The following is a 24733-nucleotide window of genomic DNA, read 5'->3' as shown; positions in this document are numbered from 1 at the left end:
AGAAGCAAACGGTAGATGGATTTAGGCATTTTTGGTAAGTTTCTTGTTCATGTACGCATCCTATGTGTTCACGGTAGTAGTAAGCCATGCACTTGGGGTCGGGCATACTTGCTAATATTGAGCCAGTGGAATAAAGAAAAAATTTTCTAAGGATTTCACTATAGCCCTTTAATACAGTTCTGTCAAAAAGGAATGTTGTGATGGGTAACCAGGTGGGACTTCAGCTGCCTACACCTTCAACAGTACAATCTCCTGTGTGTTACTAGTCCTGCCCCAAGAGGACTTGCCTTAGTCTGGTACATCGCTTATAATCTCCAATCGATAAGCGCCCTGCTGATAGGGTCTGCGATGTACCAGACTAGACTTGCGTATGGTGCATAGGCATTCCAATGCTGGTTCGCTCGAGGGAGTGTCACTTTAATAGCCTCTGTACTACGATCTGCGACTGCAGCCAAAGCCGGTCAAGACTGATTTCGATTTTGACCATTGACGCAAATTTGCCTTAACTTTTGACTTTATTCCATAAATTTATACTACATTTTTGTTCGCTACTACTCACCAAGCTTTTACTGTGCTGAGTAAACAGGTTGACCTTTGTTTTTGTAAAATCGGCCTTGTCCTTTGACCTGTCGCTTTGACCTCAGTCAGAGGTCGTAGTACAGTGGCTATTGGCTGTCGTAGGCTTTGTTAAGTGTGTTGTGTAGCGTAGTATCACATAGGTATATGCCATAATACATAGCATTCAGTTTATGCTCAGTGGCTATACAGTAAATTGACCAGCTTGCCACGGTACTTTTCATCATCAGAATGTTGATTGTAGGGGTGGCCTGATTCCAGGTTTGATGTACCCTACAGCAACTTTAATGCAACCAGGAGGAATTGGTCTCAAGTGCATGCTGTTGTCCTTTTTTTAATTCCTTAATGCATTTTTTTCAATGGTAACTCAATTGGTTATTCAAGTGTAGGCTAAGATACACTTAAATTTTATGAAATGCAAGCATGTTATCCAATTGTTGATGCTGTTGGTTGTTTAAAAGATGGAAGCGGAGAAGAGTGGCTAGTGTTTATACACGCATCACTTTCAGAATATGGAGACCGTATATATGTCTGATCAGCTTGTTTTCTGACTCCCATTATGTACAATCAAACTGGCTTTTTACTAGAGATTATTTGGCTTTGATGCTGACTTCAAAAACACACTATTAGTGTAGGAAAACCCCAATCTCAAATTCCGAATCTTGGCAATAAATATCTAAAAGCATTTGAAATAATTATGGTATATTATCAACTGAATGAAAGTTTTTTTCTTTCAAAACAGTGACCATGAGAAGTTTTCTGACCCCTTCCGTTCTACTAATATAACTGTTTTGGCTTTACTTTGCTTGAAAATATTTCGTTGTCTTTGAACTGTCATTATTACATGTACAGTACATTAAAAATAAGGAGAAATTTCTTCAAAGGTGTGAATATAGACCAAACCCTTGTATCCGTTTGCCAACTTTTGCTGTCTGCTGGTTTGAAAGTTAATTCCAACATGTCGAAGAGGGCCAGAAGTGTTAAATTTCATCTCTATGACATGTTGGAAAGGATCATTTTACTGTCTCAACTTTGTTTTACGGTCAAATGCTAACATGTGGTAATCCATTTCAAATATTAGCGACCACTTTAATGAATAGAACCTTAGGATAAAAACAGTATCCTGGTAATCAAGATGTGTTGCTTTTCCGTACAGAGGCTACTGGGACTGTCATAGGTTACTTCCAATTTTCCGGGGTTTACATTACTGTATGGCAATAAGCCTGCATGGCATGTGCAAGTACAATTTTGTGAGCTTAAGCACATGTATCTATTATGTGAGATATTGATCTGTATCTAGAGTGAACAAATGGCTTACACATAAATTGTGATATACACTGTTAAAACTGGGTAGTTATATTAGCACACATTATGTTGATTTAACAACCTCCTTGAAATGTAATTGTTACTATACAAGTGCTAAAATCACTAAACAGTGGTTAGTTTACACTTTCTATGTAACTGTAGCATCAACCTTTGTGCTAATTCAGCATGGTACTTGTTATTTTAGCAGGTCATTTTGGTGCTATGAAGTGCTCAATATTCAACTGTGACTCTCACATTCAAGCAGTGATATGTGCATGATTCGGTACCGCTGTTGCATAGCTACTTCACAACAGAGCGGAAGGAAGTATACAACACCAACAATAAATGCTCCGTGGCAGTTGAACAATAATACCAAAAAGAACAACATCTCAAGATGATCTCTTTTTAAATATGATTTAAATTTCACAGTTGCTTGTCAACTTATATACTTATCATTTACATATATTAGCAATTAAACTGATGACATGCACACAGTATGTACCATTACAGTATCATAAATGTATTTATGTTCGACAACGGAGAGGTACAGTATAGTGGTGGCTCCAGGTGTATACGTACTGTCTATAGGTAGGTAGGGGCAGGGTCCACTCCACACCATCGAAAATTCTTTCGCTTCGTGCCTGTCAACTTGTACACTCAACTGCAAAGAAAATATGCCAAATACGTTAATAAGGCTGTTTAACTTACCGTGTAAACATTAACTTGAAGTGGGATTCTCCTTTTCCCCCACACTCCTGAAGGCGCTCTCGCTATAACTTCAAATAAAAATGATAATTCTTTCGCTTCGTGCCTGTCAACTTGTACACTCAACTGCAAAGAAAATATGCCAATTACATTAATAAGGCTGTTTAACTTACCGTGTAAACATTAACTTGAAGTGGGATTCTCCTTTTCCCACACTCCTGAAGGCGCTCTCGCTATAACTTCAAATAAAAAAAAAATAGTGCACTCCAGCTGTAGTAAGCACTGTACATATTATACAATAGTAGTAATATATACACAATATTTAACATTAGTCATTAGGAGGAGTGGACTCCCTGAGTCAGGACAGATCTGCCACTTGCTCTCAGCCAGCTGACAGTGGGAAGTGTTGCATCCTATGTGGTGAAAGAGGTAATGTTAAACAAATGACTATGTACAGAAACTGGGGGAGTGCTGAAAAGTATTTTGTGCACACACACCTTGGCGAATGGCCACTGGATGACGGCTATGCTTGTAAGAAACATTTAGTAGAAGCCAAGTGACACCATAATGACACCACATTTACACCAAAATGGAAAAATGACAATTCTCCTAAAGGCTGTATACACCCACAATGTTGTAACAGATTTTATGAAAAACTTATGAAGCCTGCTTTTGCTACAATTACTGCCTTGGAGACACACCTTGGAGTGCAGGTATCTGATGACGTCCCATTTCTGTTGTGTCCGCCTTGCTATAGCAAGGTATACAATCACTTTAACTCCCCGAGTAGATGTTCGTCTTGTGGAGCTACATCAAAACTTGGACAAAAATTCATTCGCCACAGTCCCAATCCTACACTGATATCACAGTACCTCACAGAAGCAACTGGCATTGAGATAGTCATAGGACCAAGTGACAGAATATGCACAAGCTGTTACAACACACATAGCAGCATAATCAAGTCCACAGAGTGCCAACTAAATGGTTCAGATGAGAAGCTAGAAAATGACATTGAAACATGGGAGGTCACCATTAGAAGGCATAATGATGATGAACTAACAAATGCAATTCTTACTTCAGTAATATTCGTTGCCCAGTCTTTACTGTCACAAAAGGCCGTACTCCTGCCATGGGTATGCTAAGTATTTCTTGAAGCCTATGGAGTCCAGTGTAGCGAAGAGGTGAAGTCAGTCTACCTAGAGGAGGGTGACAGGAAAATTCAATTTTCATCTCGATGGCTACTAGATCACCTTATTGTTCACCTGCATCCCTATATGATGCACAAGTGTGTGCACATGACCAACAACGGAGTTACCATGGGACAACTCTGCAGCTAGTACAACCAGGAGTACCATTAACACCTGAGTTTCAATATGAATCAGAGATGGCCACTGCCGCAGCAGGTACAGACATGGAGATGACCACGCTCCCACCACAATCACCTCCCTCTAGCATTCAAGAGTGTAATCCAGCTTTTACAGTCAATAAATTGACTTGACAGCAGCAACGACAAATGTCACCAGAGAACTCTCCTCACAAGCAAGGAAAGAATGGGCCAAAGCGGCAAAGGACTGTGACAGTTAATAGCTTAGTACCTACTGTACAAACCAACTTTGATACACTACCATCACCTCAACTAACACTTACCTTCGAGAGTTTTCTAGAAAATATTCATGAAGCAAATAAGAGGAATGCCTTGGAGAATAAGCTATTTTCATACATCATCCAGAAGTATGGTTTGCACTTCCACCATCACACAGATATCGTACCAACAAATGCTGTTATCAGTGATGTTAGAGTATTTCTAGATGACAACAGACACTGTGATTTACAGCGCACATCAGCTGTGCATTATATGGAACTGTTGGATGAGAACCCTGACTGTGCAGAGACAATGTCAATGGTAGCAGAAGACCTATTGGCAAAATTTGATGGAATCCAGGATGGATGGGTAGTTTTAGTGGGAGACGGGAAGACATACCGACACTTATGAAAGTCAAGAAACAGTATAGCACACTGTTGAGAAAGCTTCTAATTTTTCCAGGCGACTGGCACATTTTGAAAAACTACCAGCCTATTTTAATAAAAGAATATTACTCTGTCGGTCTAAGAGAGCTGGCCAATAATTCTGGCTATCATGGTACCACACTAACATCATTGGAGCACTGTTCCAACTTTAAGCGTACACACTATTTCTTGCTGCAAACATGGGAGGCCTTGTACAGGGAAATGTGGCATGCGTATGTTGTAACCAGTGAGGCTACAATCACTAAGGATATCACTGGCATACTCCTTACTGGCATACAGACAAAGAATTCACCTAAGAACGTAATGCAGAGAATTTCTGAACTGGTGAAGGACTGCCATAGTGAAGAAGACTTTAAGAAGTTTGTCAAACGGATAAGTGAACATGACAAAACATGGAAGTTTTGGGCCCAGTTTGTTTTCACTGATTGTTTTTGTTACTTTGTTCTGTATTTAGCCATAAGGAGTAGTGATTGGGAGTTACGCATAGCCAGTTTGAAGCTAATGGCTCCCATGTCTGCAGCATTTGACAGGGAATACTATGCCCGAATATTACCACACCATCTGGGTGAGATTCAACACTACCCACCAATGATTTTAAACTGCTTGGAAAGAGGAGCATTTACTGTCAAGCTAACTGAGCAGCATTGGCGAGCTGTAGCCCTTGATGAGGCCCATGAAATGTGCATTAATAAGGATTTAAAGACTGCTATAGCTCGCCCTACTAAACCTTACCTGCAGAAAACCAGTTTATTTTTAAATGGTCGGATTAAGCTGCACAAAATTTTTATTGAAGAATTGTTCCCAGAACGGTTGGGACACCAGAAAGTGCCTAATAATACCATCCTTGATGACTCTCCTCAGGCTTACAAATATGAACAAAATATCAAACAACTTTGTGGTCAGAAAATCATTTGTTTTGTGTACAGCCTAAGAACAGGGGAGGCTGTATTCCGCGGAATACGGAATAGCGGAACAACCCTACTACTACTACTTACTACAAGGCTTTTAACCATGCAATAAATTCTAAATGTACCTTGCAACAGTTCAGCTGAGGAATCATCGCTGAGGCAGCCGGCCAAGAAATCCAGCACTGAATTCATTAGCGGTGGACTGGCGATCGTTGATGACAATAGAACTAGCTAACGATTTTCCTATGTCAGCTATGTTCAGTATCACTCTGTATCCCACAGAAACAATAATCGATTCCAGTTCGGTGTGCATTAAATAAGTACTAAAACGTAGTGTGCTCTAAATAGAGTAGTGCATTAAATAGAATCATTCACCTCGTGGTTCGCCTCGTGTTGTTGCAAATACTGTGCGCTTTAATTAGATCTGCTATGCTATCCTTTGTACTTTCTCCTTTTAAAGCAAGGTAAGTGCATTATAGCTAGTTTAAATATTTTGCACCCTTAGGCTTGGTTAATTTTAATATTACGAGCCAGTGGCAGGTGACAGCGAATACTAACATTTTATTTACTATTGCTAATGTTAATAGGCGTGCGCAGGAGAAAGTGATTGTAATATCTGATTCTGATGATTCTGATGATCACAGTATTGAAAACCGATCCAATGCCGAATATTGCTTAGATTCTCCACCGATTATTCCCAGCTCTGATAGTGATTCTGTGTCGGAGTTACCAGATGATAAGCTTCCAATGGTACCACCTGGGTTGAAAACAAAGTTAGTATATTTTTTCAACATAGCTGATTATGATTTACTTCATCACTATCTAGGAATGGTGATGATTTATCAGACAGTGACTCCTCAGGTGGATGCAAGCCTCTGATGCAATCACAGCAGTATGTGTTAACAGACAGCGACTCCTCAGGCGAACCCAAGTCTCCAGTTCAACCACATCAGCTAGAGTAAGTGTGTCCCATGTGTAGTAGAAAAAGTATCATATAAGTTCTTTAGTGAGAAAGGAGACACTGTGGCTACTCAGGGCACAGTCTCTATAACAATAATTGAGTTGGTGGCTGGTACTATTCACTGATAATTATCAGAGTTGTGGTAAGCTAATAGTTTTAAGGTGTGAATAATGTTACAAAAGGAGTTGGGTTATGAATACTGTACAATGACCTTTGTGGTAAATTGACAGTATGTTATCTTTATGTTTTAGACAGCCACACCACTCCAGGCCATCCAGGCTATACCTATCCAATGCTCAGGTATGTGTTGTTGTGTATATATGTCATATATGTGTACATTATAGAACTTTGCGTGGGCGAGGTCAAAGGGAAAAGTGCACTTTAACTTTCTTAAAGTACACTCTCAGCCGGCCAACAGCTTCATCGACCATAAAGAGTACTTTATTGCACTGCAAATAATGCTTTATTCATTCAATAAAGTACTCTTTGTGGTCAATAAAGCACAGTTGCCCGCGTGCCTTAGTGTAGGCTAGTAGCCTACGGGGCTCGCGCCAGTACGATTAATCACCCAAGCCGGTGAAGGCTGACCGCATTGAGTGATCAATCACCCCAGCCAATACGATTTCTACCACTGGATTGCTTTTATAGACATACCTACATGCTTTGATGATGGGTGGGAGAAGGTAACGTTGCTGTTATGCTTGTTAATGTGAACGGACAAGTCACGGACATATCACAGAAATACTTCACACCATGTGACTCACAATAGAATTGATTGTGGGTTGTGAGCAAAACCTGTCAAAAGACGCAATGAACGTCTACCATGCCAAACTATGGTGAACTACACGTGAGTTACTTTGTTAAACTGGTTTGTGTGTGTTCAGGCTGCTAATAGTTCGTGCAATGTATGTTAATTACGAGTTCTAGTTTTGGTGAAGCTACACGAGTAGAAAGTTCCATAAATCATTTAAAGCATAGCCTTGCTTGTGCTATATGAAAAAATAAAGTTCTAGGCCGCGTGCTTCGTACTTTATTTTTCATATATCACCCGCGGCTATGATTTAACATATACTTAGAGCTCAGCAGTATTGAAAGTTGAATACACGGTATTAATTTCAGGAAAGTATCACTGTATATCGGTATATAGTAAGCTTTATATTGTTAATATTGCATAATTTCTTGGGCCTAATATCACGCAGTATCATCCCAAACCCCCCCCCCCCCAAAAAATAAAGGTTCAGTACAAGTTAGCATAATTATGTTGTAATGTGAAAATGTCAAGTTTTTGTTTAAGGCGTGTCTGCTAAAACATGAACAAATTGGATAACTAAACACCAATTGCTGGGTTAAAAGCAATCCTAAAATGGTATTCATAAATATAACAGTGTTTTAATTTATCATGTATCAAAATGCTGTCACGGTATGATCATTGGTTATGATACCTTATCACACTAACGGTATTACCAATATATTGCAGAGCAATAGTGGGTAATAGTCTCACGTAGCCAGACTGCTATTTCAGTGCAGGGGCTTATAGATTAGAGATTATAAGCGCCCGCGCAGAAAAGAGTCTGGTCCAGTTCGTATAGGCAAGTCGGCCTCAGCACCTTTGTCAACACTTGGAGTGCTGATCATAGGTACTGTACGTCATCTGACATTCACAATTATCCATATATGGCATACAAACGGGTAGGCCAATGATGTAGTGACCATTGGGATGACGTGGCCCCAATAAACACCCAACACCACGTTGTTGATTCTGTGAACGACTTGTCTATACAAACTGGACCAGACCATTTTCTGCGAGGACGATTATATAATCTCTAATTGATAAGCTCCTGCACTGAAATAGTGGTCTGGCCACGCGAGACTTAGTGGGTAATTTGTATTTTTTGTTTCTTTCTAAAGTTTATTTATTTTTTATGTGGGTCATAACTTTTGTTTGTTTACAGATGATGATATTCCAGGAGGAACATACACGGTAGCTATCTAGCAGCAGCTGGGGACAAATTTAAAAATTTGATTTTTAATGATTTGATTTTTTTTAACTCAATCATGACAATGAATAAAAAAATACTTCTTTTATGATGCATATGCACTTGGAAAAAATTCGCCAACAGTGATATTTTTGCCATAATTATATTATAGCATAGCTATGGAGGGAAACTTTAGTTGAGGAAAATTTTGGTGAATTAAGGTAATTATCACTGTTGGCGATTCTACATGTAGCTACTTGATTTCACCTCAGCTGAATCATATCATATCGTCGACTTTTACACCAGCGATAATCAGCCTTATCCGAATTTACGTCACAAACATAAAATGGCCGCTGTAGTGTGGGGATGTTCATAAAATTTGTATGGGCGACTATGAGAAGAAAATTTTTGAACGGAGATATCTCAGCTAAGACGGAAGATATGGAGCTCTAACCAGCAGATATGGTTATAAATTACTGTAGCTGAAAGAATAGGAATCTAGTGTTGTTTTGAAAATCAACCGAAAATCTTTTATGCACTTATTACAAGGCCTGAGGAGACGGTCTGGTTGGTCAGGCCTGAGCCGGACCAATAATCTGGAGTTGGAGCAACTAGCTGACCAGTTCGAACTATATTATCTCTGGACGATCATATCTACACGTACATTTTACAAATGTTATTGAAAATGCATGGCACGAGTAGTTACCTATAGTTTCTCAGCATAACTAAAGCACAAAGCTACACGTACATGCTTCCAATTACCTTACAGTACAGCACAGCACTCGCATCGTTTTGTACAGAAATGATTGTGGGTTCTACATATCGTGTGCTGACAGTTAGCATTTATCATGTGTATGGCAAGTGCCTTTGATTCTAAACCAGCACACTTAGCTACATCACAATTCAATCTTCATAATAATCGTTAACATTTCTTGGCTTGTCACTCTTGGTTTCTTTCACTGGGCGGAGAGCTGGCAGTGACAAACAAGGCACCTCATTCCGCAGCAGGAAGCTGCAAGGGGGTGTCACTCCAATAGACACTGTACTACGATCTGCGACCGCGGTCAAATTTGGTGAAGATCAATTTGGACCAGGCCTGCGAAAACCGGGCAAGTGGGCACAAACTACATCCCTTCACACTACAGGTCATATCTCAGTACTGGAACAGAATATTTACATTCTGTAAAATTCAATGCTGATAAAGAGCGGAAAATTGTATTGCCATAGCATAGTTTTATAAAAAGTTATGAGTGATGGAAGTGTGGAAAAGTAGGCAAAAATCATGTGCCCACATGCCCTATTTTTGCAGGCCCAGTCACAATTTTTGATTTTGACCGTTGACTTTAGTCGAAAATTTGTATTGACCATAGACCTGGTTCTGTTTATTTTCACTATATTTTCGTGCACTACTAACTAGCGAAGCTTTGACCGTACTGGGAAAACAGCTTGACCATTGTTCTTAGTGAAAAATCAGCCTTGTTCATTGACCTTTAGCTTTGACCACGGTCGCAGATCGTAGTACAGTGTCTATTGGGGTGACACCCCCCTTGAAGCTGTACACCCATACATTACATGGCGGTCATCTGGATGAGATTTTGAGTAGAAATCACTCCTCTTCAACTACCCACTCGTCCTGTCGAGATACTGCATGAGCAAACTATCAATCTCACCCCACATCGCACCATTTTCGAATAGTGATTTATCTCGTGATTATCCACCAGTATGTTTACATGATGATCCGTTTACTTCATTGCATACAAGCCAGTATAGTAGACGGTCTAGTATACTGCATTTTTGTAGCTGTCCTTTTTATTGTAGCTGTGTGAATTCACTGTGTACAGGTAGCTGCCTAGTCGTAAATACTACAAATATAAATTAATCAACATTGTTTTGCCATGCTGATGGGGGAAAGTTGTAAGTTGCTAGCTAGTTTTACTTTAAAATTTAGCATCAATTTCAAGGCATTTTCAAGCCTGTAAATTCAAAAATTCTGCAGCTCCTGTGGGTTTCACCCCCAGACCCCATTGAACTTGTATAATTGCTACTGACTGTACACTAGCTGAGTCATATACAGCAAATTTCATACTGCGTCACCTGTACGTCAGGTCTACAATTACCTACCTATTATACATAATATAGAAAGTCTGAAGAGCAGATAGGCTTGAGCATATTTATATAGCTAGGTAGCAGTGAAATATCACTAAAATTGCATATCTGAGTGTAGTCTCGTGCAGCCAGACCACTATTTCTCCCCATGGCGCTTATCGATTAGAGATTATTTCGAGCAGGCGCTTATAATCTCTAATCGATAAGCGCCGTGGGGAGAAATAGTGGTCTGGCTGCGCGAGACTAATCTGAGTGTCTAATTTTCAAAAATTTCCTGTGGGGGCATAGTCTCGTGTGGCACAGACCGCTATTTTTGTGTAGGGGCTTATCGATTGAAGATTATAAGCTTCAATCGATAAGCCCCTGCGCGAAAATAGCGGTCTGTGCCACGCGAGACTAGTGGGGGCATGCCTCCAGACCCCCCTAGAATGCTCATGCTTTACACCTCGTGGACTGTGTGTTTCGCACACTATCAGTGTGCAGCAACTCATTGGCAACACCATGTATATAGTACTTTAGTAGCAATTTCAACATATACAATGGCCTGACCAACCCAATTTTTCCTCCTCGGGCCCTGTATTGTAATGTCTTATAGCCATACCTGATAGAGTTCGAATTCGAATTTTCCTTTTTGGCTGAGAATTTTCGCAAATACAAATTTAATGTCCGTAACAACACTTCAGGGCCTTAATTTCGCTCAATCATCTCCAAATAGTGCACTGTCGATAGCACGTGTTTCACTGCATGCACGTGATCGTTGCACGTCTGCACCGTCGTGCGAGTAACCAGGACAATGATGAAGGTGTTGGTTGTGTGACAATGTCATAGATAGTTTGAATTTGTTTCGCTTTTATTTCTTTCTGCTGAATTTATTTTTTTAAATAGTTTCCATGAAGCTTTAGCTTTAAAATTCCTTGTATGTATGTACTTGTAGTACTTGTATGTATGTTTGTTATATATATATTTTTTTTAATTTATAGGGTTTACTTGGTGAAGTTGGAGAGAGTGGCATAGACCCTGGCCCTAATGTATGTCTCCAGTAATTTCACTATGTCATTAGTCCTGTTTTAGTCATACTCAGGGTAAGGATGGCAACCTTGAACCAACTGATGCTACTGGAGCACAAGTGAGTCATCTTTTATTGTTTGTATAGTGTGTGCCATGTTGCCTTTGTTTCTGATTCTTCATTAAGAGCAAAATTATTTGTAATTTCACACCATTAGGAAAGCCCATGATCATTTGGTCAGAAATGCTATAAGAATTGTTTATGAAACAATTCACGGCAGGGAACTGAGGGCTCCCAGGCCCAGCTGGCTTGCCTGGAGGGAAGGGAGCATCAGGACTTACTGGAACTGCCGGCTACCCCTCTGGAACCTGGTGATGATAGAGATGACGTTGAAGATGGAGAACAAGGAGAACTTGTGAGTGTGCAGTTTTTTATTGGTGTATGTTACATCGTGGAGACTTAGCTTACATACATTGCTTTATTATTGTGCATGTGTTGTGTGTGTTTGTATGTTTGTGTGAGCATATGGAAGTGTTCACTCAGTCATTTGTGTGTACCATTCGTACCTGTGTATATGCACACCTACATATGTAAATACACACTTAATAATAAATAAATAAACCCCACTCTTAATAAACCCCTCTGTGGTGGTTAACACGCCAGTTACAGTTGTGAATGTTGAATGTGCTGTACGTGTATATAGTGATTTTACAAAATTTAGTTATTTCTGTGTAACCAGACCCTAGTCTGGGTTTTGGTAGCATACAATAGAATTAAATCTGCACTCTTTTCCCCGTGCTGCAAGAGGTATGATACAGCTCCAAATGTTTCACTAAAAGAGACCCTTAAAGTGGTGATATGCAAACACAAGTATCTGGGAAGGTGTTGATAGCACACTATTGAACATTGTCTAATCTGCACAAATACATTTGTGTGTGAACCTCCTGTATGATTCAGTACAGGGCCACACATATCATATATGCATTATAAGCATGTTTACAAAATTTAATGGCACATATTCATTTATTAAAATCTTGTAATTAGAAAATACAGTACAGTAACATCCATGGTGCTGCATAGTACTACACCTCCTTAATTGTACCTTACAGGATAGCATTGTTGTTCGTGAACTCGGTGATGAACCAAGGTATCAGTTCCATCGATCCATCATGGATGACCTGAGCTCCTGATGTATGTATGTATGTATGTATGTATGTGTGTGTACAGTGTCCTTTATAGAGAGGTTAAATGTATGATGACCTTTATAGAGAGTTTAAAATGTACAGTGTCCTTTATAGTGAGGTTAAATGTGTAGTGTCTTTATAGAGAGGTTAAATGTGCAGCGTCCTTTATAGAGAGGTTAAATGTGCAGTATCCTTTGTAATGGTGTATGTATGTATGTATGTGTGTATAGTGTCCTTTATAGAGAGGTTAATTGTACGATGGCCTTGTTTAAAATGTACAGTGTCCTTTATAGAGAGGTTAATTGTACAACGGCCTTTATAGAGAGGTTAACTGTGCAGTATCCTTTGTAATGATGTATGTATGTATGTATGTGTGTGTATAGTGTCCTTTATAGAGAGGTTAATTGTACGATGGCCTTTATAGAGAGTTTAAAATGTCACAGGTTGTTATCAGGTATTTGGGTATCCCATGGAAAACTCAAAATTACAGGGTTAATTCCCAGCAATTCGTTGGAATATGTGAACTGTTCAAAAGAATTGGTCAATGAGTGAAGTACTGCTGTTTGATATAATATGTATATACCGGTGTTTAAGAAGTGGGAAATGATAGGGTATGTGGTTTTGCTGATAGCTCATGGTGTGCTGGTGTAAAGAGACCAAAGACTATTGTGTATTCTAAACTGGAAGTTTGTGTTGTTGTGTTGAGGGATTATAAGTGCTTGTTGAAATGTGTGTGATAAATGGCGACTTACTAAGGGAAGTAGAAAGTACAGAGGAAAGGCTTGGCTGTGAATATTGTTTGGTTTCATTTAATGTACAGATAGGTTAGGCTCATTATGTCATAGCAAGCACCGTATACAGGCATAGCCTTTCTTGTACGTCCTCCTGTGTCTAGCTACCATAACTACCATATCGGAGGTACCATAACTTTAATCTTGAATGATATAGCTGTGCATACTTGTGTTATATTTTAGGTTTATAAACTGTTGCATCAAGCTGATTTCACCAGTTTTGAAGGCCTATAAGAATGTTTTGAGCATCATGAACATTTGTTTTTAGGATTAGAAACACCGTATCATCAAGTCAGGTATTGCAAGGAACACTTTAATCTAATTGTAATAATTATACTAATCATCGTCCCTTATTATAAACGTGTTTATCTTGCAGGAGCATTTAACGGTTTTCCTTGGCGATCGCCGTGTGTGGAAAGGTTGTGGTGCTCAGAGACAATGCATTACGGAACAAGATTGTCTGATGCATATACCAATCTTGGAAACAATTCAGTCTCTTTTGAAGACTGACGCTGTTCTATCAGGCCAGGTTAGTAAGTAAAGGTAGTATTGCATAATAGCAATTATAGGCTCTATGTGTGATGCCGGATTTGAAGAACAGTTGGATCGGACTTTTTCAAGTGCTTTCAGGTTTGTAACCTCGAAGTATGATAAAGAGTGTGTATTGTGTAGGTGCGTGTGTGCATATATGCATGAGACAACTCAGATTTTATGGATGTGAAAACTATATCATTTTTTTTCTTGTAGTTGTAGTTGTGTGAAGTTGTATTTTTTCTTGTAGTTGTAGTTATAGTTTTATACTTCTGCATTTTTCCAGTCAATACCTTAGTCACATTGTGTTATACGTCCCACCATGCATGCTTGCTTCACACACTATGACAGTACATCTCTATGTCTAATGGCCATGCAATTTTACAAGCAATTAGAGTGTATGTATTCATCTTGATGCTCATCATATCTTTATTGAAGGTTTATAACAAAATTTATTGAATGGTGAAGTTTTAGTTGGTTGTAGGTGGACATAAATCAATGGAGTATCAGTGTGTGTGTGTACCAAACTGCAAAATATCACATGTAACAATGATTCATTAATTGATCAATAGTACAAAGATATCAAGTCTGCTTTGGTACATGCACCTGTATTTCAGTGATTTTATGTCCACCTGTTACCAACTAAAATTTCACCATACAACAACTTTTACTATACTCCTACAATAAAGAAACAATATCATCTCAGCAAAAACCAGCCTATTTGCACCTTTTCCAAATTTGCTTTTATTGTTTCCCTATTATCTACAAGGACCAAAGAATGGACTGCCAAAATTTCAGCCTAATATGTTGAGTTACTTTGGAATCATAGCATTAGGCAGTAGGAACAAACAAAACATCAATTTGTACAGTGATGGCTCTAAGTTTGGTATGGAATTGTTTCCTGTGTGACCTGTGTGTTGTTTGTGTTATGTGTGTATGCAGTGAAACAAACTGTCCACATTATGCTAGGATGCAATAACAGGGATGTACCTAGCTTTAGAATTGTGGCGGTTATAAGAGACAAGAGTGTAGGATAAAATGTGTGGGTCCTTAAGCTTGACAGGTGAGGTAGTGGCTATTTTTTCTGAGTGCTAGTCATAGCTAACTACTGCTAACCATTGTGGGAACATCCCTGCAATATTAGATAAGCCTCAAAAGCAGCTAAAAGTGCAAAGCCTCTATGCTATAACTTTGCCTCAACTGGTGTAAAGCACAATTGCGTTCTTTTTTTCCAGGAGCTATAAACAACAAGTACCTTCTATTGGGGTTATCTCAGTTATCGTTTTTTCATGAGCCAACTGACCTTCAGCTGTTCATCAACTCTGGAATTTTAGGGTTGCTAGGCAACCTCCTGTCTAGCCAGCAGGCTCAATTGGTGGCAGCTAATGATGACGAAAAGAACAAATATGTGCTCAACGAGAGAGTGGTCCTCAGCTGTTCTCAACTGCTGCAACTTATTGCTGTGAGAACTGGGTCAGTGAAATAAGTGTGACTATGTCTTTTTGGTGCCTACACGAAGTGTAGTTTGTGTGCATTTATGGTATAGTGTAGTGTGTTGTGTGTGCATGTGTGTGCCTTAAGAACTTGTAGCATCAATACCCAGTGAATGTCGTATAGTGTTCCTGACATGAGACTTGTACTGCAATTTGACAAGTGTGTTATTGTATGCTAAGTGGTAGCCATCTGATTGATGAATATATACACCTGCCTGTACATTGTAGGACTCAAACGATTATTTCCACGTACAGTGTAATTGCAGTTATCCAGAATTCCGTCCAGCCGAACTCCAAAATGATTGTTCTATTAGAGTAGTTGAAGGTTCTATATATACATTAGAGCAAGTAATTGTTTTATTAAGATATTTATGCTTTTTACACACTATTTCAGATTTTTAAGAGTTCTGGTTCCAGAACGTTTGCATAATTGAAGTATCATTTCTACCCGGGTTCAAAGTTTAAATCCACTTATCTCACAAAGGAAATGTTCATATAAAAGCAGTACGTGAATACCACAACAATCAGATAATTTCGTTGCACTATAAAACAGTAGATGATAGGTTTTATGACCTTCTACTGTACTTCCTTATAAAAATATGGTATAGAAAGTCATCGATAGTAATGGTGTTTGTGCAGCCCCACATGCACCCACTAGGCAAGCACTACAACACTTGGAGTTAACACTGTAATGCATTGGCATGCTTCAAGTGCTTGTGCTTATGGTCAAGCTCCTTTACAAGAGCTTGAAGAAGTGTCGGGCTGCAGAGCTGCTTTTCAACACTTGTTCCATATTACAGGGAAAGACTTGATGTGTTGAAGTCAACAACTGAAGTAATCCAGTTTCTACTAGCTGTTCTATACCATCAACTCAACATCCTTTCACACTCCAGTCAGCTTGAAGAGGAGACGGCCACTGCCAGAGACAAGCGATTGGTGAGCTATTAGGTTTTATGATTTTCCTTAAAATGCTTTTCTCAAATTTCCCTGGACTGATGGAGTTTGCTGACATCAAGAAATGGTTCATGCACTTCAAGAGTATAGCTACCAGTAGTTGCCAAGGTGTGTTGTATGATCTGAGTACATTTTGTAGTTATTAAGGGTGCTCGCGGCTATTTGAAGCCATACAACATGCATTTTTTGTATTGTTGCTAATACTCACATAATGTATAAAATGAATCCATATGCTACTTGCGTTGGAAGTGCTTCTCTTTCTCTTCAACACAAACCAAACAGAATTCTTCTAGCCTATACCATTTTATAACTATGCGTAGTTCTTTATGAAGCGCTTAAATCGAAACTAGTCCTCCATTTTTCGCAGTAGCGCAATGGAAACCACGTTGAACAAACTTCAGCTTATAACTCACAACTCTATGTTTAGTATTAGTACACAGCGTACATAGAACTTAAGTTAGTACTAAAAGTGTGCTACACCATTCAAAACCTCATGTTCTCGGTGCCGTAACTCATGAAGCCATAACGCTACGGACAAAATCTAAACATAGACCTCTGGAGAATTTATCAGCGAATCTCCCTACAAACTTTGAAGCCTTCACGGGTATCACTTAAAAACTAGTTTTATTTTTAGTAAACATGTGTAAAGATTGCGTGCGCCCAACATTATTGATACAATAACCACACAAATTCCTATTGACCGCAATCACCAACTTTTCAAAATAACATGTCATAAACGCTGTTCTAAACACAAAAAGCTCTGTTTTCTCTTCTTCACACACAGGAACAGCTTCTTGCTCCGCCTGGAGTCTCCAAGTCGCTCTTGGATAGGTTACGCTAGGCACGCCATCATCATCAGCTTGTAACGCCTTGTGATTCCAGCTGGTAACATTGTCCCCTACATAAGCAGCTTACAATTACAATACTAACTACCAGCATACCCTATCACTCGAGAAAACAAGGCACGAACGCATGTTGCCTACAAGCGAAAAGTGCGTTCACACTTGTTGCCTTAAATAACACTTACTTTTAAATTAATTCATAACTGTTGATCCATCAGACAATCATTTGCTAACACTTCAGTGACGATTCTAAAGCGAAATAACATGCTATTCTTCGAGCTATTCTTCCTCGTGTTCTCTGGTGCAAAACATGTCCACTTAACACGGATACTACAAGTATGCGTAGTAATGCCAATTATGATGTAATAGCCGCATGTGGTTTCTGGGCTGGCACTTAAACGGCTTCAAATATCAGCGAGCACCCTTAAAGTTTCTGCTATATCTATGAACACACAAACCTGTTGAGCAGGTTCACACTGTACTTACTGTTTGGTGATTATTGTTGGTTACCTGTTCTTATTCCAGGCACTCTCAGTAAAGTTACCAAGAAGACCATCATACTGTCAATTCAGTTGCTAGGTGAACTATTGGTTACCAAATCCAACAGATTGTCAGTTGAAGTGGAGGCACAGGTAAAGTGGTGAATTGTGTGCTTGGTGGGTTTGGGCAAGGCCTTTTTATGGAGGTATGAAGTGCACCTTAGCAATGTTGGGGACTGACTTGACATGGGCCAATGTAATGTAAGATGGTGTTGTTTACCTAGGGGGTGTCTGCAACAACAAGGCATGAGCACTCCTTCCATGAGTGCCATACAGAAGGCCATCACAACTAATGAGTTGTCAAGACACTGCCGGAGAAGGACTCGTGGAGCAGACGAGACCTTCAAGAACATAGAGGCTTTGCTGCTGCAGTTTACCCCTGCAACTGATTCACTCGGTGTTCATGTTTTCAGGTACATGTATCCCTGATTTATCCAAAGTTCATTTTGTGTACTTCATTCAGTAAACAGATGGTCCCCATCTGGAATGAGGAGAAGAAGCACATCCCGTGTATTCAGGATCCTCCAAGCGTGGCCCTGTATACTGTAACAGGACACATCAAGAAGGGTGGGGTAGAGCTGCCAGTGTTTCGATGTGCAAGAGGCACAACTGTATCAAATGAAGAGGTCCAGAAGATCAAGGCTCTCTGGGATGACCTGGATCCTTATGATAAGAGGGCTACAGAAGTGCTCCTTAAGTCTCAGCCATTGAATTTGAGGGGTCACTTCTGTGGTCAGAAGAGGACAGGTCACACGACCACAGAGCAAATGAGGAGGTATACTGACGTACTTAAGTGGTAGTAAACGATACTCTAGTATGTGTTACCACAGATGCATTCTCGCTGGAGTCTCTGTGCCATTGTCTCCATTAAAGAGCCGTGTTGTGGAAGCAATCTGCTTACTACTGTGCACTAGGCATAATGTGTCAACAAGGACCAGCGGTGCCGGTATGGTCATGAATATAATATTGTTATACTGTACTGACACATTCCATGTAGGCGGACAGAAAAGAGCCTACCTGTCCAAATGGAAACTAATTTTGCAGGATTACACTGCCATCCGGGCTCGGCTGTACAATTCCCTAGACCTGCTGGAGGGGACCAACCTTGCATTGTATGCTATTAATCAGACCACTTTGGTTACTCACTCTATTCGATAAGGCTGAAGTTTTGATTCTTTTATTGATAGCAAAAATGGTACAAGAACAAGGAGAGGAGGAAGGAGATCCTGGCTAGAATGCAGGGTCTAGAGATGGTAGCTCCACCACTCTGTGCACAGGAGAATCTTCCAGCAAATAACCAGCCACCTTCCCCTCCTGCCCCTCCAGCACCACACCATCAATTCTCCGAGCCGGACGACACATCTGGACAGGCTAGGATCAGAGCTGTTGCCGGCACTGGTACTCATGTGGGTTCTCGGGTCCAGTGCACAGTAGTACCACCGGAATTGGCAGCCCCACTAACAGTGACACACAAGCAGCGAGCTGGTAATCCTTAGTAGTATAGTCATAACAATTATTGTATAATTTGCAGGGATTCCAAGAACAGAAAGTGGAGACAGGTATGTTAAACCTTGTGTACGTCAATTTTGTGTATGTCATGTTTTAGGAACTGTGTGTCATACCGCCATTTGGCACCGTAAGCGAGCACTGAAGAGAAGGATGGAAGAAGCTGCTGCTGCTGGACTGGAGGGACCTCTTCCTCCACCACGCCAACACAAAAAGCATAAACAACATGATTGCAGGTAATGCCACCAGCCTTTGAGTGGTAATTACAAACTAGACACTATATGTCCTGATTGTTCTATTTTAGTGCATAGTGGGCACACCCAGTATTATGGGAACTGGTACTGCCCAAACCTACCAGGGCAAGTGCCAGTTGCTGAGTGGAGGGCACAACAGAAGGCGAACCGAGTTGCCCAGAGGGAGAGAGAACAGCAGCAGCAGCAGCAGTAGCGGCAGCAGCGGCAGCGGCAGTAGGAAACAGACTAACAATGAGAAGGTTTGCCATGATGATCTGTGCATAAGATAATTCAGTGGACTGACTACTTCCAGTAGGCGCCCAGTGATCACAATGAAGGACAGTGTAACCCATCATGGTGCTGCAGGAGTGGACTTTCTGAATGTAAGTGTACGATTTGTTTGTACATGAATGGAGTATACTATTATATATTAGGGAGCAGTGGTGGAACAAGTTTTTAATGACAATATATACCAAAAAATATTCAGTGTATGCTTATTACTAGTAGTAGTGGTGTGTCACTATTTTTGGTTTAACTTCACAAAAGGTGGACTGGAATCTGGTCGCAAAAATTTCATGGAATTCGCTTTATAATATAACATCAACCCTCTGCATCCTGATCACTATATCTCCATAATATCCTTACATTAACTACAGTTATGTGCAACCTGTGCAATCTACTCTAATAAAGCAGTCACTTTGAATTGTGAATTAATTAATTGTACCAAACATTCAAGTAGTTCCCCTAGATTTGATTCCTAGTGGGGCTTACCGGTTTATGCCAAGTAAGATTTGTTTGAAAGAAGAATACGGCAGTACTTTCAAGGACCTTGATCCTTTTAATGTAGAGACCACCTGTACATGTGTTTTGCTACTTTTCTGTAGTTGAACTTCATAAAGTCTGTAGGAATCCACTTACCAATGTCAGCATTACGTGAACGTCTCAGTGTACGGGACCTGACAAGTCTTAGAACTGAACGAGTATACTTAAGGAGGACATGTGTCTTACAATTGAACCAGGACTGTACTTTGTGGATGCAGTAAGTTGAGCATCATTTAGAACAAAACATGTTGCGTGTTCCCATAGCTACAGGGTGCAGAGTTAGCCAGAAATGTTTCATATCAACAGAGATATGTTGGAACCATTCCAAAACTTCAATGAAGGGGTAAGCATTTGTTAACAAAATCTGTCGTTCTATGCATCCTTTGATTTTTGTTAGCCTGGTGACACATTGCAATTGTGACCCTTAGGCAACTTTTTAAACAAAGTAGGATGCATGTTCTCTGTACATTGCAGGGATCACCTTATTTCCATCTTTATTAGGTACGTATTGAAGATGATGTAATAATCTCCTCGTACTGTGGGGGGGATTAAGTCCAGGATGATCGACATCTCATAATTTTCTGGACTGGAATATCACTGTGTATTATGTTGAATGTGTTGATAATGGTATTAATTTGATATTCGTAAGCTTGTGGATGTTCTAAACACGTGCATGCTCGTTGTATGTTACTATCTTATGACCTGATGTGCTTGAGGGGTTATATAGGGTCTTGATATTGATCTCGCCTATGTCACTTGAGTCTGGTGGCCTTAGCTTGTTTGATTGGTGGTATTTCCAGCTGTCCAGCACTGTAACACATTGCGCTTGGGAATGGTGGCAACGGCAACTAATCCAGCCTGTAAAAATAAATCAAACCATTGACAGTAAGTAAGAAACAAAAAGTGTGGAGATCTGGAGTACTTGATAGTGACATAGTTACTGTCTATGATATTGATGATTACACAGTGTGACCATAGATAAGAATACTACAATCCTTTACTACAATCTTTTACTGACTGCTCTATTAGAGTATATCGATCTTTTGTGAATTTTTTTATGGAAGAAAAAGGGAAGGAAGTGTCCCCCATCCCCTAGATGGGCCACTGATTATAAGGTTTAGTCAGAATGATGATTACCATGACTGAACACTGACTGTTCTGGGATCCCCTCTGGGGCCTGTTGTCTGGAGGCTGAATAGGAGATGTTGTACAAGTTATGCTGATGCCTATAGCTAGCATATCAAGCTAGCTAGCTTTACTCTGCAAAGCCTGTGACATATAGCTACATGTACAAGGGAAGCCCCATGAACTCTCATTACCTAAAAGATGGATTGATTGCTACTGTCATGTGAGTGGAGGCCCTATTAGCTCTTGTGTAGATGAGGGTAACTAGCTATACAATGGATTATAGAGGGCCTATGGCTATAGCGGGCTACTGTTAAAAGATCGTGATGGTGTATAGAAACATTCGTCTGATAGCCACTGAGAGCAGTGTAGTCTGCTACACGTAGTGGCTTCGATTAGTGGAACAATTAACGCTTGGAGGCCACAAAAGGCAGGCCATTCAGCTTAACAGCTGAACTTTGGAAAATTGGATTTGGCGAAATCCAATTTCCCTAAACTACAAAGCATAAAACTTTAGCGTTTGGAGCGCGCAGCGCGCCAAGTGCTAAGGCTTTATGCTTTGTAAGTATAAATAATAGGATGCATATATGGTGGAAAGATACCTGCATAAAACTCTATCCTTTGATTCTTTCTATGTGGTAATAATTGAATGATGGAAAGGTACCCTCATCCAGATTCAAGCTGTGAAGCAGGATTACTAAATTAGTTGAAAGGAAGCATGAAAGTAATTTAGTGTAGAGCAGTTTTGGGTATATAGTCAAAGTAACATGAGCAACCAAAATAATGTTATGTATTATTTTTACATACTGTATGCATACGAAGCTGTTTTCACTTAAAATTTATACTGACTATTTAAACTATCTTCTTTGCAAAAAGTTAACAAAATACTGTTAGTAATGTCTCCTTTATAGTAAAGAACAAGGAAAAGTGTCCCTTGAAAGATCCAGTTTTAGTGACCAAAGAATGCAGCTATTATGGGCAAAAATAGAAATCCCAGATCATAATGTTACAGTGACTGTTCTTCAAGGAGCAATTGAGAAGGGTTACACAGTGGAAATTGAAGTTGCTGCTAGTTTGTTTGGATCGTATGAATTTCCAAAAGACTGTTTTCGAATTAGTCCTTATGTATGGATAGGAACTAGTTACAGCTTTAAGAAGCCACTAGAAATAGAAGTTGAACATCATGCTGTTGTTTCAAAAGAAGATGATGTTTCTAAAATCTGTGTATTGGAAACTTGTGAAGACAAGGAAAATGACCACAGCAATGAACATAAACTGTTTGAATCTTCTGATACAAAGGTCAATGTGGAATAGGGAGCTCATTCTATACCTATTAAACATACATGTGTAGCAAAGAAGAGTGAAAGTATACCTGTTGAAGTGGCTGTTTATCAGTATCTACCACACAATTATGCTGAAATAGATTGTTTTGATGTTGAAGTTTGTTTCTGCTGTAATTTGAAATTTTTCAAAAAGGTAAGTATTTGATTGCTAACAGATGATAGTTTACTGTTATTCCTTATTTTGAGTTTTTATACTTGTTATCTTATAATTAGAAAATTGAGGAAACATACCAGAAAGCTAAGATGTTCAGAGACAAAGACACTTACATTGAAATTAGTAGTGATCAGGAACTCCAGATACATTTGCTTTCCAGTGAAGTTCATGGTTGGAATGTCAGTTTCACAGGAAAATGCAGAGTATGTTTACAGCCAATTGCACGCTTCATCTATTTGTTGTGTAGTAACATAGGTATATTATATGCAATTTCATGACAGAATGGAGCTAGGGATCAGCTTAATTAGCTTACTTTTTTCTAAAAATTCTTTACTTTTTTCTAAAAATTCTTTAATTTTAATGAACACAGTTAAACTTAGACCTACATGTGCTTTTTTAATAAATTCAAAACAAAATACAACACCACAGGCAAAGTAATGATGCAATAGGTTATGCTTTTGCGATGATTGTTTTGTTAAAATAAAAGCAACTAGTGAGAGTACTTTGAACTTCAATGAAAGAATTTTGAAGCAGGCATTAAATAATGCACGTCTTCAGGGGCGTAGGGAGGGGGGGTTCCAGGGATTCAGGAACCCCCCCTGTAAAATTTAGACTTCTGCATACTTTGTCCACTATTTTACTTTTGTAGAAAAAGAAACAAGACAGGTAAAAGCAAGCACCAAACCTGGCTGCAGCTGGTTTTGGGGATTTGTGCATACAAAAAGAGTGATTTCTATACTCAAGTTGTGAAACAATGGCATGGCCTTTATAAGTGAAAGTTGTGAAATCAAAAGAAATGGCTGAAATGATGTTGACAAAAATAAATTTTAATAATGCATAGTGACAGCCATTATTTAAAATTTATTTTTTTATTAACATCATTACAGCCTTTTTTTGTCACCACCTTTGATTTCACAACTTTTTTACTTATAAAGGCTGCAACATTTTTTCACAGCTTGGCTGTTTTCATGTGGACTTCACTCCTTTTTTTACCTTATAAGGTCTCAAAACCAGTCTATGGCTGACTTTATATTGCATTACTTTGATTTAATAATTGTGCACTTCTCCAGCTTGTTTCATTACTTTTATCAATGTGCTATAGTCCCTACTCTAGATTTTTTTTGTGTAAAATATCACTGGTGAACCCATCAAAAGAAAGAAATGGCACTGCACTCCAGCAATCAATTATCGTCAAGTATCTATTGCGTTATCAGCTATGTTCAACCCATTTTGAATCAAGAATTGTTCAGAAAGGACCTCTGCAATCACAGTAGCCACCATAGATGTAGCAACCCAGGAAGGAAAGTGGGGCTGGAGCCCCCTTGCGATTATCTGATTGTATATTCAAAAAATCAAGATACTCTAATAGAACAGTAAGTTACTGTAATAAAGCAGTCACAGTAATCAGAGAACCTGTGGTGGCAAACTGTGAAGTTTTGAATAAGGATTTTTATGTGCTCTATCAGTGACACAATCTATATTATTTAGTGAAGGGCAGCCATTCTTAGCAGGTGTTGACTTTTTATGCTTTTTTGCTCTTCAACACCAAACTAGAGCCCCCCCCCCCCCCATCTAAAAATATCTTGCTATGCCCATGGTAGCTACATTGGAAAATATGGATGGTTTCTGTTATGAAGGGAAACTA

General features: G+C 39.4%; 2 protein-coding genes and 2 long non-coding RNA genes across 15 annotated transcripts; 2 read left to right on the top strand and 2 right to left on the bottom strand.

The window, feature by feature from the left end:
• Window positions 1-2264: 2264 nt before the first annotated feature.
• LOC136237973 (uncharacterized) lies at window positions 2265-4224 on the bottom strand. Its single transcript, XR_010692685.1, has 6 exons — window positions 3837-4224; window positions 3662-3782; window positions 3288-3584; window positions 2760-2999; window positions 2590-2712; window positions 2265-2542 (listed from the first exon to the last, which is right to left on the bottom strand). It is a non-coding gene; the product is annotated as an uncharacterized lncRNA (long non-coding RNA).
• A 1275-nt stretch (window positions 4225-5499) lies between these two features.
• LOC136237721 (uncharacterized) lies at window positions 5500-16518 on the top strand. Its single transcript, XM_066027934.1, has 14 exons — window positions 5500-5986; window positions 6110-6295; window positions 6349-6480; window positions 6530-6625; window positions 6735-6783; window positions 11546-11593; window positions 11637-11691; window positions 11789-11986; window positions 12681-12762; window positions 13815-13842; window positions 13923-14075; window positions 14116-14176; window positions 15313-15550; window positions 16371-16518. Coding segments are annotated over exons 9-14 (630 nt in total). The 5' UTR covers window positions 5500-5986; window positions 6110-6295; window positions 6349-6480; window positions 6530-6625; window positions 6735-6783; window positions 11546-11593; window positions 11637-11691; window positions 11789-11986; window positions 12681-12760.
• LOC136237971 (uncharacterized) lies at window positions 16509-21114 on the top strand. Of its 12 annotated transcripts, none has more exons than XM_066028263.1 (14): window positions 16509-16632; window positions 17892-17998; window positions 18130-18318; window positions 18369-18680; window positions 18736-18851; window positions 18903-19390; window positions 19437-19464; window positions 19512-19647; window positions 19716-19904; window positions 19961-20027; window positions 20529-20683; window positions 20731-20809; window positions 20864-20911; window positions 20968-21114. In XM_066028263.1, the coding sequence occupies exons 3-6, from the start codon at window positions 18152-18154 to the stop codon at window positions 19061-19063; spliced, it is 756 nt and encodes a 251-aa protein (XP_065884335.1). In that variant the 5' UTR covers window positions 16509-16632; window positions 17892-17998; window positions 18130-18151; the 3' UTR covers window positions 19064-19390; window positions 19437-19464; window positions 19512-19647; window positions 19716-19904; window positions 19961-20027; window positions 20529-20683; window positions 20731-20809; window positions 20864-20911; window positions 20968-21114. The 12 variants fall into 12 exon arrangements, with proteins under 12 accessions (XP_065884335.1, XP_065884334.1, XP_065884333.1 ...); XM_066028262.1 differs by having other exon boundaries at window positions 20079-20683; XM_066028261.1 differs by having other exon boundaries at window positions 19958-20027.
• LOC136237974 (uncharacterized) lies at window positions 17144-17911 on the bottom strand. Its single transcript, XR_010692687.1, has 2 exons — window positions 17552-17911; window positions 17144-17422 (listed from the first exon to the last, which is right to left on the bottom strand). It is a non-coding gene; the product is annotated as an uncharacterized lncRNA (long non-coding RNA).
• Window positions 21115-24733: the final 3619 nt, after the last annotated feature.

Source organism: Dysidea avara, chromosome 11 (assembly GCF_963678975.1).
Source record: "Dysidea avara chromosome 11, odDysAvar1.4, whole genome shotgun sequence".
Taxonomy (NCBI): domain Eukaryota; kingdom Metazoa; phylum Porifera; class Demospongiae; order Dictyoceratida; family Dysideidae; genus Dysidea; species Dysidea avara.
This window is presented reverse-complemented; position numbering and strand designations above follow the sequence as displayed.

Excerpts from the sequence above, each read along its gene's own strand:
- LOC136237721 (XM_066027934.1), top strand. Across the intron at positions 14,076-14,115 it reads ACGCTGTTCTATCAGGCCAG|GCTCTATGTGTGATGCCGGA; the intron begins GTTAGTAAGTAA and ends TAGCAATTATAG. Across the intron at positions 14,177-15,312 it reads ACTTTTTCAAGTGCTTTCAG|GAGCTATAAACAACAAGTAC; the intron begins GTTTGTAACCTC and ends CTTTTTTTCCAG.
- LOC136237971 (XM_066028263.1), top strand. The coding sequence starts at position 18,152 with ATGAGCACTCCTTCCATGAGTGCCATACAGAAGGCCATCACAACTAAT. Across the intron at positions 18,319-18,368 it reads CTCGGTGTTCATGTTTTCAG|TAAACAGATGGTCCCCATCT; the intron begins GTACATGTATCC and ends TACTTCATTCAG. Across the intron at positions 18,852-18,902 it reads AACAAGGACCAGCGGTGCCG|GCGGACAGAAAAGAGCCTAC; the intron begins GTATGGTCATGA and ends CATTCCATGTAG.